This window comes from Colossoma macropomum, unplaced genomic scaffold, assembly GCF_904425465.1.
Source record: "Colossoma macropomum unplaced genomic scaffold, Colossoma_macropomum, whole genome shotgun sequence".
NCBI classification, from domain to species: Eukaryota; Metazoa; Chordata; class Actinopteri; order Characiformes; family Serrasalmidae; genus Colossoma; species Colossoma macropomum.
Window position 1 is genome coordinate 30605661 of NW_023494791.1, and position 14233 is coordinate 30619893.

Genomic DNA, 14233 nt, shown 5'->3' on the forward strand with positions numbered 1-14233 from the left:
GTTTTTTAAAACTCATTATAAATCTAAAGTCTTTCAACTTCACAATAAAAAAATAAAAAATTTCTTTTTAAAAACAACACTGAAAAAAACAAAAAAAGTAAGTATTGTTTTCGCAAGCCACATATTAATAGAAAGTATATAAATATATATAATCATCATTGGAAAATCCAGTTATTTAATTTTTGGTATAGTCTTTAAGCAAAAGAGCATATAAATTCCCCTAGAGTAATATTATTGGTCTAGGAGGACTCTTTACTTTTCAAATCCTTTACTTTACAGCAATATTCACCAACTCTAGTGCTGGAGATCTACTGTCCTGCAGAGTATAGGTCCAAAGACTATCTGCCACACCTACTCGCTTGGCTGGATCTGTTGCATTTGTGTTGGGTAAAGATGGTCAGCATGTTAGATGCAGATTGGAACTGATCTCCAGGAGGAGGGATGGTGACCCCTGCTGTACAGAATGTAAAATCAACCTTGACTGCCATTGGAACTTAATCCTTGTTGAAGGTATGACTTAAACATCCAATAAAAGCAAAAAACAAAAGCTGGAGTTACACATGGGCATCTGTAGTGCACCTTGTAGTCCAAACAGTTCCTGTTCCTCTGCTGAGCATTCACATAGGCAAAGCCCACCACTGTGTCATATCTGAGAGAGAAACAAAGTAAGAAAATCATGTGCCAACACCCTCTGACTCCTAGAAGTAATATTTTAAATGTGACCTGTTAAAAACACACACTCTATAGAACCATTAACAGAGGACTCACGTTTGAATCACTACTCCAGTTTTTTCAGCAGGCACACCAGAGATGGTGGTAGCCTCAATGCTCAGAGGTTTAGGGCAGATCTTCCCAGGAAATCCTGTTCTCATGGCTTATCTCATCTGATGGCTTATGAAAAATATAAGCAATCATAATCGGATTTCTGTAGTTTTCTGATTATTCAAATGGTCATATAAACAGAATACTCCGATCTAGAAATCCAGTTAAGAAATCTGATAGAGAGAGCTGGATTTTAGCTCAATAATCGGATTTCTCTACTCAACTACATTCTCAATGGAATAAAGGATTCAAATATTCTTTATTTTCCAGATCATGTATGTTCATATTTTCAGGTAATGTGGCACAATGTTTTTTTAAAAAAGTTGTGGCGTGACGTTTGAGTTTATGATTACATCATTTATGTCTTCTTCTGTGAGTTTATTTCAATATGTCCTGTACATATTGTAGTATTCACAATAAAGCTGACTTGACTAGACTTGACTTATTGGCCGGTTGCAAAGCAGAAATCTGCCCGACTCATGTAGACCTGGAGTTTCCCCATTATTCCCGCATTCGTTGTCTTTTAGGTGAACATTACTGACTAAGCAGACCACCCAGGCTATTACTGACTATCTGTCTATCTATCTAGTAGTCTGTTTATCTGCTTACAAATTTCTCTCTCTCTCTCTCCTTAGCTATAGGCACATACATTTAACCTCTCTGCTCTAATAATAAATAAGACCCTATGTAATACATCTTCTATTCCACTAAACACTAATTTCATCTCATATTTGGGAGTCAAAATCCCCCAACCCCAATCTCTCTCTGAATATTAAATCTCCCATTTGGAAAAATTCTGACCTCCTCGTAAATAAAAACACTGCATTTTGCCTCATGGATTGATAAAAGCATTACACACCTTAAACATATATTCCACAATGACGCCCTGGTATCATTTTCATATCTAACCCAGAATCACAGCATTGGCAGTGATCAGTTTCTCAAATTCCACCAGCTAATGAATTGCTTCTCATTAAGTTCTTTGCTTATTTATTTTTTTCTTTTTTTATTATGTATTATTATCTGTATTTTTTCTTTCTCTAATTGTCGTTTGTCTGTCTGTTTATTTATCCCTACATTTCCTCTCTCAGGACTAAATTACAAATGAAATATAATAATATAATAGATATTGTTGATGGAACAGAATTGAAACAATTCAGTGTGATTTATTTTTCATTGGAATGGAATTAGCCTTCCACCCAATGACTGCTGGGATAGGCTCCAGCTCCCCAAATTGATGCATTTGAAGTGTGATTTCCCAACAAATTTCTCTTTCTGCTGGAAATTCTTCACACATACCAAAAAGCGACAAAAAAACAAAAACCTTACATGAAACAACAACATTCCAGATATTATTTGTAATTTAATGTGTATGTAATTCCGAACCTATCATTTAGCAAAAAACACAAAAGGTTATAACCAGGAAAATTGTAGACAGTGTATTCATCAGGAGAAGGTTCTTAATACTGTTACACTTCAATTAGTTATTCTCACGCAAAATCGCTTGAGCAAGGAATGTGATACTTAGGACTGGAGCATAATTTCCCGACAAGGAAATCTCAGTCTCTCTACCTGCTCAGAAATCTCTCTCACACACACACATGCGCACACATACACACACTTTATCTAAGCCGCTTATCTTTCTGGGTTGCTGGGGGTGCTGGAGCCTATCCCACATTCACACCTAATAATGGAAGAAAAAATCACCTGTAACCCCAAAGAACAATTGCTGTTTTTTTTTTGTTTTTTTTATAGCAATCTTTAGCTTTCAGGCTAGGCCCAGCAAACCTAGTAGAACATTTAGTAAGTTTAGCATCATAGTGTGTGCTTGTTTCATAATGTTGTTTAGATTTTCTTTAAAAAAAATGTTAAGGTTAAAGTTTTCTTTCTTTTTTAGTGAGGGCAAAATCATTTAGGGGTTCAGAATGGAGCACCAATAATTTGGAACTTCATACATATCAGTTTTACTGATTTGCCCTTAAGGTATAGTACAGCCCAAGAGGGATTTTATAAGAGTAATCATTTAGTCTGCAGAGCTATCAAAGAGCAACAAATTCTTCCTCTGGGAAGGCCTTTACCAAAAAAACAGCCTACAGTTGCTGCTGAATCCTTGTAGACAGTTTCAGAAAATTGGGTACTGATCATTGAGGAAAACCTGCAGGACATTTTCTGGACAACTTGGTCTTAAAACACAGTTTTGATGCCACATAATGAAATCGTTGATGTGATGTCTGTACAAAACAGCGAACAAGTAGTGAGTGATTTTTCCCATTCCTTCCCATGTCATGAAAAACCATATATGTCTCATTTAGAATCAGATTTATTGTGTAATTTATGGAAAGAAAAGCACAGAAAACAAAAGATACATCACACTCAAAATGATTAGCGAAAGCCTGAGTCTGATTTTCTACTAGAAGGCTAATAATTCGTTCATATGTTGTTATATATGTAGCTGGAGAGGCTGCTCCACTAAGGAAAGGGACATGGGCATCCGAAGCGCACTTTGTAGTCCAAACACCCGTTCCCATTCTTCTGATCAGCGTTCACACAGGTAAAGCCCACTACTGTGTCAGACCTAACAGAGAAATCCCAGTTGGTGGGTGTGTGTAAAGGTAAAAGCATAGAAAAGAATCCTGTGTTAACTCCACTTCAAACTTATTGGGATGTGGAGGTACTGCTATACACAGAATATAAAACTGACTTTAAAATGCCACTATTTGAGTATTGCAGCATATTACTATGTCATATTTGAATTAATTGTACAGCATATTTCACACTGAATAATGTGGTGATACAGATGTAGACATTTGGGTCCATTAAGTAGTTTTTACAGGTTATCAAAACTCAATAATCTCTGAAAGCTTGATGTATGTAGCTTAACCTAAAGGAGAATGATTGGGCAATCACCCATTGTTTCTGTGTGACCTTTATCTGCTTTTTGGTTCTTTTCCACATGACTCGTCATAAAAGTATAACTCATTGATTCCATTTGCTAACATGGTTCTGTGATGCTGGAGTTAATTTGAACTGCAAAAGTCTTAAAACAGAGGAACAGTTACTTGTACGGCTAGTAAAAGTAGACTCACGTTTGAATCACTTGTCCAGTGTTTTCAGCAGGTACACCAGAGATGGTAGTAGCCTGAATACTCAGAGGTTGAGAGCAGATCTTCCCAGGATATTCTTTTCTCAGGTCTGTGAGGGTTTCATAATCTCCAAACCCACTGGGGTTGTCCCGGTCAAACCACTCAGTGTAACATACTAAAGAGAGAAAGACAAGAAACGATATTAAAATAAAAGACACCACTATTTATGTCCAAACAATATGGTTATTGCCATTAACTGAACAGTGCTAAAACTCTAAGCAAGTGTCTAGTGCGTTTTGTTCCCTAATGTGGGCCAGGGACAAAACTAGGATGTGACCCTCTGGGGTGGGGTTGTGAACGGGCTCAGCCCCAAATGAGAAGCAGAAATCCTCCACAGCTGTATGTAACAGTACACTGAAATTTGTGTGTGCATGTATGTGCAGCACATCATTATCTTTCCATTAGGAAATGTATCATGTTGTGAATCACTCAGAGCCCCCTGAAATACATTCCTGAAAACAGAAAATAAAAGCTGTTAAAATAGAAATGGTTCTGCGATACCTTGTGGAGCACAAGGGCATCCAAAGCGCACCTTGTAGTCCAAACAGTTCCCTTTCTTCTGCTGAGCATTCACACACGCGAAGCCCACCACTGTGTCATACCTGACAGAGAAATGAAGATTGCGTGTAATTGTATGTATATGTATGTTTGTGTGTGTGTGTGTGTGTGCACGTGTTAGTGTGTATGTTTGTGTGTGTATGTTTGTGTGTGCGATTGTGTGTATATGTTAGTGTGTGAGTTTGAGTGTTAGTGTTTGTGTATGTGTGTTTGTGTATGTTTGTGTGAGTGTGTTTGTTTTTGTGTGTGTAAATATAAGTGTGTGTGTTTGAGTTTGTGTGTGAATGTATGCAAATTTGTGTGTGTGAGAAGAGGTGAAAACATGAAAAACATTCACTTGATGAAGCAATATTTTGAGCATATGTCTTTGAATAACAGACATACTCTACATTGTAAACAATGAAAAACAAGGTGAATTTATAATTTAAGGTTAATTTTTACAGCACATTTCTTGAGTTACTATAACTTGAGAACAGTAGAGTTCACCCAACTCAAACTTAGTTTGGTCAAAAATTCTCCCTACTCATTTTTAGTTCTGTCTCTCAGTAAACATCTTAGACTGATTTCTCTCAGCCACTAGCTGTGGCTATGCCCATCACACACTCCCGTCAGGTATTTTCTCCGGTTAGCTGTGGAATTGCTGGGTTTTAAACTCAGTGAACTAAACATGTATGGATACAGAAACGTAAGAAAATTTAGGTGCTCTTAAGTGGTGCAAACATATAAATTCTAATTTCAACATCAGGTGATCATGAGAACTACAGTGATGCCACAGCCATCTGTAAGTGGGAGCCCAAAAGGAGAAAATACCTGGTGGGATTATGTCAAGCTGTTAGAAGTTTGAGTTTGGTGAACTCAAGAAACTCATGAAATGCTGTATAGTGAATTACCTCATAAGTCTAAGTTGTACTGACAATTTTTTTTACAGTATATACATCCAGAGTTGGAGAAAAGTAGACTCACGTTTGAATCACTTTTCCAGATTGTTCAGCAGGAACACCAGAGATAGTAGTAGCCTGAATACTCAGAGGTTTAGGGCAGATCTTCCCTGGATATTCTGTTCTCAGGTGTTCCAGGGTTTCATAATCTCCAAACCCACTGGGGTCGTCCCGGTCAAACCACTGAGTGTAACATACTAAAGAGAGAAAATGAGGGAGACAATATTAGAAAAAGACACCACCATATAGATAGAAACAATATGGTTATTGCCATTAAGTGCTAAAACCTTCCAACTCTAAGCAAGTGTCTTTTGTGTGTTTTATTGCTTAATGTGGGCCAGGAATGATTCTATGATATTACCCTCTGGGGTGGGGTTGTGAAAGGGCTAAGCCCCAAATAAGAAGGTGGGATGTGCAAAAGCAGAAATCCTCCACAGCTGTATGTATCAGTACACTGAACTTTGTGTGTGTATGTATGTGCAGTACATAATTGTCTTTCCATTAGGAAATGCATCATGTTGCACACAATACATACAAGCACAAATGTACATGGGCAAACTTTATGAGTGGTAGATTCGTAATGAAACCTTATAGCTCCCAATAATTCTTATGGATGTATTTACACAGTATTTTTCGTTACCTGTTAGCAGTTTAGCTATGTGCATGACAGTATTTTTTGCCTGTATGGACATTACAATAGCATGGACAAAGCTGGGCGAAATATAGATGTGCTCTCATGCTAAATCAAAAAAAAGATTATAATTGAGAAAGCTTAATGCCAAAAAGCTAGTTGGTGGAGGTTCTGTGAACCTTTACAAAATGATATGCTGTATGCAACAATCTGAGTAACAGAGGTAGGACCAGCTGTAAACAGTGAGAGGCAGCAATACAGCACAGCAGTGTCTAGGCAGCCTAACCCAAACTAGGCCTTTGCCATGCTGTTGTGTGGTTTTCTCTTTGTTCTAATTTCAGAGTGTAATTCACCTCAGGCTGCATTACAAATTAACATTGAGTGCTGATTTTGTGGTGTCACTTTGTGGATTCACTCAGCAAAGCTATTGACTTCAGTAACACTTCTTAGTAACCTTAACAAATTTATTTTACAAAGTGTGTGCTTTTATCAGCTGTGGAGAATTTGTTTAACATGGCACAGGCGTGGTGCAGGCTGCTGTTTGTGCCTACTTGTGTTTCTTTTCTTTCATTAATGAATAAATGAAGTTGAGGCTGCGTAATGTGGTATATCAGCCAAAGTGCCTTGGATTCTTTTTCCAAACTGACAGTTAATGCGAGCTGGGATTAGGAAATATAAGTAGCCTGCTGTATAGAGTGGCTACATGGTTCCTTACCTCTGATCCTTTTGTTTTGCTTGTTGCTTTATTTTTCTTATGTTTTGTTTTTTGTCACTCATGGAAAAATATTATAATGTAATTGCGTAAAAACGTACATATAAGTGTATATGATACAGTTTAATAACTGTTTTCTGTTTGAGGTCATGACTTGTTTCAAATAAATAAATAAATGCATAAATACATAAATAATTGCATAAATAAATAGACATTCATATTAAGGAAACCCATTGTGATAGTGTTGTTTCCCTGTGTGTAACACTGCAATATAATAACGTGCATGGCTGGTACACTTTGCAATTATTAGCATAAATCTGACCAAATATGTCTAGAATGAGAGTTTCAAATCCTTCAAATGCTGTACATGAAATCCTGACTCTTTCTACTGGAAGCCTAATTTGCTGAAAAAAAATAATAAGTTTAGATCTAAAATAATTTAAATAAAAACAATTTATAATAATTATTTTATAATAATAAAAATAAATTTTAAAATAAATTTTAAATAAAAGCTGTTAAAATAGAAATGGTTCTGCGATACCTTGTGGAGCACAAGGGCACCCAAAGCGCACCTTGTAGTCCAAACAGTTCCCTTTCTTCTGCTGCGCATTCACACACGTGAAGCCCACCACTGTGTCATACCTGACAGAGAAATGAAGATTGCGTTTGAGTGCATGTTTTTGTGGGGTTTTTTGTTTGTATGCACGTGTACATGTTTGTGTATATGTTTGTGTTTGTATGCACGTTTGTGTGTATGTATGTGTAAGAGTGTGTATGTGTGTCAAGAGGTGAAATCATGAAAAATCTTCATTTAAATAACACAAACACACTTTAAACTGTAAAAATTAAAAGTCAACTCAACTTAATATAAAGTAACTGATTACACTAGTCCTCTTGAGTGAACTCAAGCACACCAGAGTTCATCCAACTCAAACTTCTTTGTTTGGTCAAAAGTTCTTCTATCTCTCAGTTAACAACACATTTTTTTAGCTGGGACTCTCCAGGTATTTTTCTTTGTGGGTGGATGTGACATTGCTGGCTTTCAAACTCAGTGTATTAAACATTAATGGATACAGAAACCTTCAGGCGCTCTCCAGTGGTGCAGATATATAAGCCTTAACAGGTGATCATGAGTTGGAACTCTGGTGATGCCACAGCCATCTGTAAGTGGGAGACCAAGAGGAGCAAATACCTGGTAGGATTGTGGCAACTTGGCATGTTAGGAGTTTGAGTTTGGTGAACTTGTGTCATCAAGTTGTTAACTTGCTGTGTAATAAGCTACCTTATCATTTTAAGTTGAGCTGACTTTAATTTTTTTTATAGTGTATATATCCAGAGTTGGAGACAAGTTAAAGTAAACTAACGTTTGAATGACTTGTCCAGATTTTTCAGCAGCTACACCAGACATGGTCACAGCTTGAATGGTCAGAGGTTGAGAGCAGATCTTCCCAGGATATTCTTTTCTCAGGTCAGTGAGGGTTTCATAATCTCCATTGCCACTGGGGTCGTCCCGGTCAAACCACTGAGTGTAACATACTAAAGAGAGAAAGATTATAAAACTTTCAAAACTTCCTCACAAAAGTCCACTCATATCAATTTAAAACCTGAGTTCAGACAGAGGATTAAACTGTTTAAATCAAACTGTGTTTTTTGAGGATTTCTATGTTTACTCTAATAATTCTTTTTTTTTTACAAATTAAATTAAGTTATTTAGTTTGGACCTTACCTTGCCTTTGGATGTCTAAAACATCCTGTAAAGTTCCTGTAAAAAGAGGGGAAAAAAAAACAAACTGCATTTAATAATGTAATAAGTAATAACATAAGAACTAACTTTATTTTTAAGCAACTTTCATAAAGAAAATGCAAGTCAAAGTGTTTTACAAAGAAGATAAAATAATTTAAAAATAGTTTAAGAGAACAAAAGAAAACAGAAAATAAGGATGATAAAATCATAGAACAAAAGAAACAATAAAAAGGAAAAGAAAGAAATAGTAATAATGACAATGCTGAGTAAAACAAGGAACTGTACTTCAGCAAACAGTGGAAAAAAAACAGTAAAGCATAGAAAATAAATAATAAATAAAAGAGTGTCAAATGACACAATTAATATAAAATCTACAAAAAGTCTAAAGTAAAAATACATGTTTTATTTATTTATGGCACAATTTTCATCTTGCTTACCAGCAATGGATGCACTCAACACCACACAAAAGATCTAGCAAGAAACCCAGAGACAAAATTATAAATCAACTATAAATAATGTAATAAAAAGAATAAAATAAAGAATAAAATTTACCCAAAACAAAAAGACTTTCCATAATAACTACACATTTAAACAGGTGTCACCAGTCCTGCGCCTGGAGAATTACCTCCCTGCAGACTAGCTGCAGCACTCATTGACCCCACTAGATGTCTCTAATTATTGCCTCCAGAGGTCCTCGATTAGCTGAATGAGGTGTGTTAAATTTAGGTTGGAGGTAAAACCTACAGGAAGGTAGATCTACTGGAGCAGGGTTGGTGACCACTGGTTTAAAACTCTGACCTTGTTTCAATTCATTTTTTTAACTTTTTTAACCTCGGATGTGCGTCACTCCAATGTTGCACAAGTGGTCACTCACAGCAGAAGGGGAGGAGAGGACAGTGAGGAGTGGAGCTCTCAGGGAGCTAATCAGCTAGTCATGCAAACTTCCAGAAAGCTTGCAATGCAAAACGTTTTTCAGAAAGTTTGAGCGTAATGTATATAACGTGTGTGAGTAATTGCTTTGTCTGGCAATAAACTTGAATCGTGGTGCAATGCCTTTCCTTCTGTTCTAGTTAGCCATGGAGCCTTTAGCGTGCTAACTAGCCAGCTAGCAGAGGGAACTTGTATTAGCAGTTATGTGTAACAGATGAAGTAATTTGTAAATTTAAGTCCAGTAAATCTGATGCTATTGTTTTGAAATGTTAGGCATTTAAACTAGTTTATTGCTATAACTTATTAACAGATTTGTCTGCCATAATGTTGGAGTTTCAGAAGAGAAATGTATCAGATCTCAATGATTTCCAGATACGTTCTGCTGCTGAAGTTAACACTGGTGCTCACTCGATCCCTCACCTCTCTGAGGGCTCATCTAACCCCCTTCAGCTAATGAAGTAATGGAACAGCCCTTAACAGCGCTGGGGATGAGGGTCTTGTTAAAACCGGTATTGACACGGGTACAATAAATTAATATCATAAGACACTAAAGACGGAAGACATTTACTTCTGAAAACATGTCAGCATCAGTGTAGCTACAGAAAATGAGACTTACCAACACTTTCATCCTGCCTGCAGCTTCCAATCAACAGTGAAACTACACAAGAGCACAAAAAAGATCTAAGATGAAACCCAGCGGTGCTGCTTAACAACTTAACAAACATACATCACACCTGGAAGAAAAAATACTTTAGACATGAAAGAGAAATTCCACTCAATTAAAACATCTGCATGATTCAGTGGTTGAGATGTAAACAAAGTCATTCAGAGTAGTTTGATGTGGAATGGTTCATTATAGTGAACCCTATCAGAGATTTCTTTACAGTGGTAGTGATAGGAACCAGGGTCACAATGTCTACAACACAAAGTGATAAAATAGTTTTTCTGGGGACTATTTTGCCGTTCAAAACCCTTTACGTATCCCTCTGCCAGGAACTAATTTTTAGAAATATCGCCACATGTTCATAACCATTCCATGTAATAACTTCCTGTAAGGGAGCTTTCAGAGGTATTAGACTCTTCGGGGGTCTGGTTCCCATCCCCACCACTGTGAACGAATTTGACTCTGTAAGTTTCTCTAGAACAGAGCATTTCACACCAAACCACTCTGAGTGACTTTGTTTGCATCTTGACCATTTAATTATGCAGAAACATAGAAAAATCAGTGAAATTACCTTTTACACATTACAAACCACTGAAGTACTAACATAAGGCAACTGGAAAATACCTGTATGTAAGTCAGCATCAAGAGACTGTGCTTATCATTTCATTATTTTAAGGCAGTGGTTATTTGTACTTACCGGCGCCTCCAGCTCACTGGGATGTTTCCAGTCTATCTGCTGTCTGTACTGTAACCTGGGCTATGAGGCTTCTTTTATAACCCAGTGACAAAGTGGGCAACCCATTAAAGGTGACACTCCCTTTAGAGTAAATCAGCTAAATCAACATATATTATTTCCTGCATGCATTTCACTCATTAAAGACAGAACACACCCAGAATGAACAGGAACTGAAAATGTTGAATGCATAGATGTTGAGGGAACCTAAATATCTGTGGCCACTTTTATCAGTGACTGGCACCGTCCCTTCCCCGTTCCTTTCACCACCACTTTTATCAGCAACAGTTCCTTCACCAACACTTTCTCAGCGATCGTCATTTCACCAACACTTTATCAGACTGTCAACAGCTGCAAAGGATTTATAACACTTAAATTTAGGATTATTGTAATTAGTTCACCTGACAACATGATTAATCACCCCTACCATTTCTATTTCAGCAGAACTTAGCTAAGGTCAGGAACATTGCATATAACACATTTAATTAAGTTCATTAAATTACTTTGTAATATTTGTAGCTGCATAACTGGTTAATTAACTAAGCGACAACCTGCAACTGGCATGCGGACACTGCATTTAATTTATTTCATGTAATTAATAGTAATACATTATATTTATATAGTACACCTTCATGACAGCATCAACTCAAGGTGCTTTACAGAAAATAAAATACGTTCATGAAAACAAGTCTAAAAAAGCTTAAGATTCTTCTTAAGAAGAGATAAAGATCGAGAATTTCTTCTCTGGGGGCTCATTCCATAATTGTGGACACAAAGAACTAAAAGCACGGTCAGCCATGGAGCATAACTTGGAATGTGGAACTACCAGCAGATTTGAGGATCCAGATCTTACTGAAACTGTAGCATGAGGCTGAGGGAGTGAAAGATCCTGCAAATATACTGGAGCTTGGCCTTGTAAACATTTATAAACCAAAAGTAATTCTCTCTGTAACGAGTAACCAATGCAAAGATTATAAAACTGGCATGATTTCAGAAATGTTTTGAGTTTGTATATTCTGACTTGGAAGTCCAGCCAAGAGAGCATTATAGTGATCTAACCGTGAGGTCACAAACACATAAATCAGCTTCTCAGCATCACAATGAGTGAGAGAGGTCCCGAGTCTCACAACTTTTAGTAAATGATAAAGAGATTTCCAGATGCCTGCGCTGGCTGGCATCATGCTGAGCAATCAGGCGGAGACAGGGGGGCCGCCCTACCCACCCAGAGAGAGTGAGGCCAATTGTGCTCTCTTGGACTCCCAGCCACAGATGACAGTAGCATCACCAGGAATCAAACTCGCGATCTTCTGATGATTAGGCTAACGCTTAGGCAGTTTCGCCACTCGGGAGCCCCTGTCTTTGGTATTCTTTACTGACTAGAGCTGCAGCACTGGTCTGCCTTAGGTTGCTGCTATAGTAAATTGGCTCACCCAGTTGGTCCTTCACAGCCTAGCAACAGTAACTGTGCCTCGATACCGCTGGAAAAGCTAGTCATTGGTAAACTTTAATGAAGAGAGGAATTGTAACTCATTATATAATTTTAATGATATAATAATAATAAAATATGTAATATAATAATAAACTTATTTTTATTCGTTTAAAAGCAGGTACTATTTTTCCACTGTTCTTATTATTTTAATGTTTTACTTCATTATTATTTTTTATTTCATTGAAATATTTTTTCTTAATAGATATCTGATAAGTTTAGTGTTTAATCATGCGGACATGTCCACCCATGAAACATGAGTGCTCACTGGATTTCAATCAGAGTGGCAAAATGTGACGTCCACAGCAGCTGACCACAGCAACATCTGTCTAACAACTGATAGACTAATAGACAGATGGTTTGATACTTATTTAATTATGCCTTAAAAAATATTCACTGTGTTCACTTATTTGGTGACCTTGTAAGCCAGGGGTCCTCAGTCCTGGCTATGGTGATATTCCACCCTCAAGAGTTCAGATCCAACACACCTGGCTCTAAAGTTAAGATGCCCCTGAAGGCCTCTGCAGGGTGGTAGATCTCCAGGAGCAGGACATTCTGTAAGCAAACTACTGTTTTTGTTTTTTATTTTTATTTTCTGAAGTAATGCAGGATGCAATGGCAAAAGGTGCCAATTTGAAAGTACTAAAAAAGTTTCTCACCCAATCCTACCAATAATGTATGTGTGAAAATGTTTTTAAGTCATCATTTTAATGCAACAGAAACAAAAGAAAATATTTTATATTTAGATTTTATTTTATTATTGACCCTCATAATTAACGTAATGAAAAATTATTGCAAAACTATTTTGTTTTTGGCAGCATGTCAGCATGTCTCTTTTTCAAAGATGTTTACATGTTTTCTTTTGTGCAAGAAAATGTTGCTGTCGGTTGTTGATCTCTTGGAAGGAATGTGATATTTAGAACCGAAGTATGATTTCCTAACAAGTAGGCTTGTAGGCTGGGAAATAAAGATAAAATATACTTCACCTGAAAAAATACCTGAAATAGCCCTAGGAAACCGCTACTGCTAGATGAAAAAAATACTTAAAGTAACTGATGTTAATTGTACTTCAAGGTGCCTTTAATTTAATATTATAGTATAAATAATAAAAATTATTTTCTATGTAATTAATAAGCTTGAAACAGTTTACAGTTGCAGTTGCAAGAAAAAAGTCCATTACAAATCATGTCTTGATGACGTGATGAGGACAGGGAAGTGAACATCTTCCTTAAAGGAGAAGGGAAAAAAAGCATTGGCAGGAATGAGGAATGGGGTTGGTAACCGGATCTTAATGGGCATAATTTAAAAAAAATATGCTATACAGCTTTAGGCGGTGTGTCTGCTGCATCTTCAAAGCTATACATTTTCCCTGTTGTGCAAGAAAATGTTGTTGATGTTTGTCGATTTGGAGATCTGTTGAAAGGAATGTGGTAATGCAGGAATGAAGCATGATTTCCCAGCAAGGAAATCTTTCTCTTTGTCTGCTGGGAAATCTCTCACACGGGATAAGAAAAAGACAATAAAAAAATCTAGTAAGCTGATAATTGTAGGTGAATAAAATACTTCTGAGTATTTTAATAAAGTACTTCTGAGCAACAGTCACTTCACCATCACTTTTAATGCCACAGGTGGGCATTTCCAGAGTGTGGCTAATGACTCCGGCAGATCTGATTATAACAGCTTAACTAAAAGGAGAGAACCAAAAGGGCACACAGATATGGGAGCACCCTGAGACAATTTGGCATCCCTCCGCTCCACCGTCCAGAAACCTGAGTGATCGCTTGTGAGCGGCGGGACGAAAGCACCAGCGTCTCAGTTTACTATAATTCCCTGCGTCCATGGACCCCTGGATCTGCTGCCTTTTTCTAAGGG

At 37.0% G+C, this 14233-nt stretch overlaps 1 protein-coding gene across 2 annotated transcripts; it reads right to left on the reverse strand.

The window, feature by feature from the left end:
• Positions 1-786: 786 nt before the first annotated feature.
• Positions 787-10898, reverse strand: LOC118809979 (mucin-5AC-like). Of its 2 annotated transcripts, none has more exons than XM_036573495.1 (10): positions 10840-10898; positions 10095-10136; positions 8986-9019; positions 8531-8566; positions 8169-8340; positions 7346-7446; positions 5487-5658; positions 4467-4567; positions 3909-4080; positions 787-891 (listed from the first exon to the last, which is right to left on the reverse strand). In XM_036573495.1, exons 2-10 carry the CDS (start codon positions 10104-10106, stop codon positions 876-878), a joined length of 816 nt encoding a protein of 271 aa, XP_036429388.1. In that variant the 5' UTR covers positions 10107-10136; positions 10840-10898; the 3' UTR covers positions 787-875. The 2 variants fall into 2 exon arrangements, with proteins under 2 accessions (XP_036429388.1, XP_036429387.1); XM_036573494.1 differs by lacking the exon at positions 787-891 and adding an exon at positions 3125-3397.
• Positions 10899-14233: the final 3335 nt, after the last annotated feature.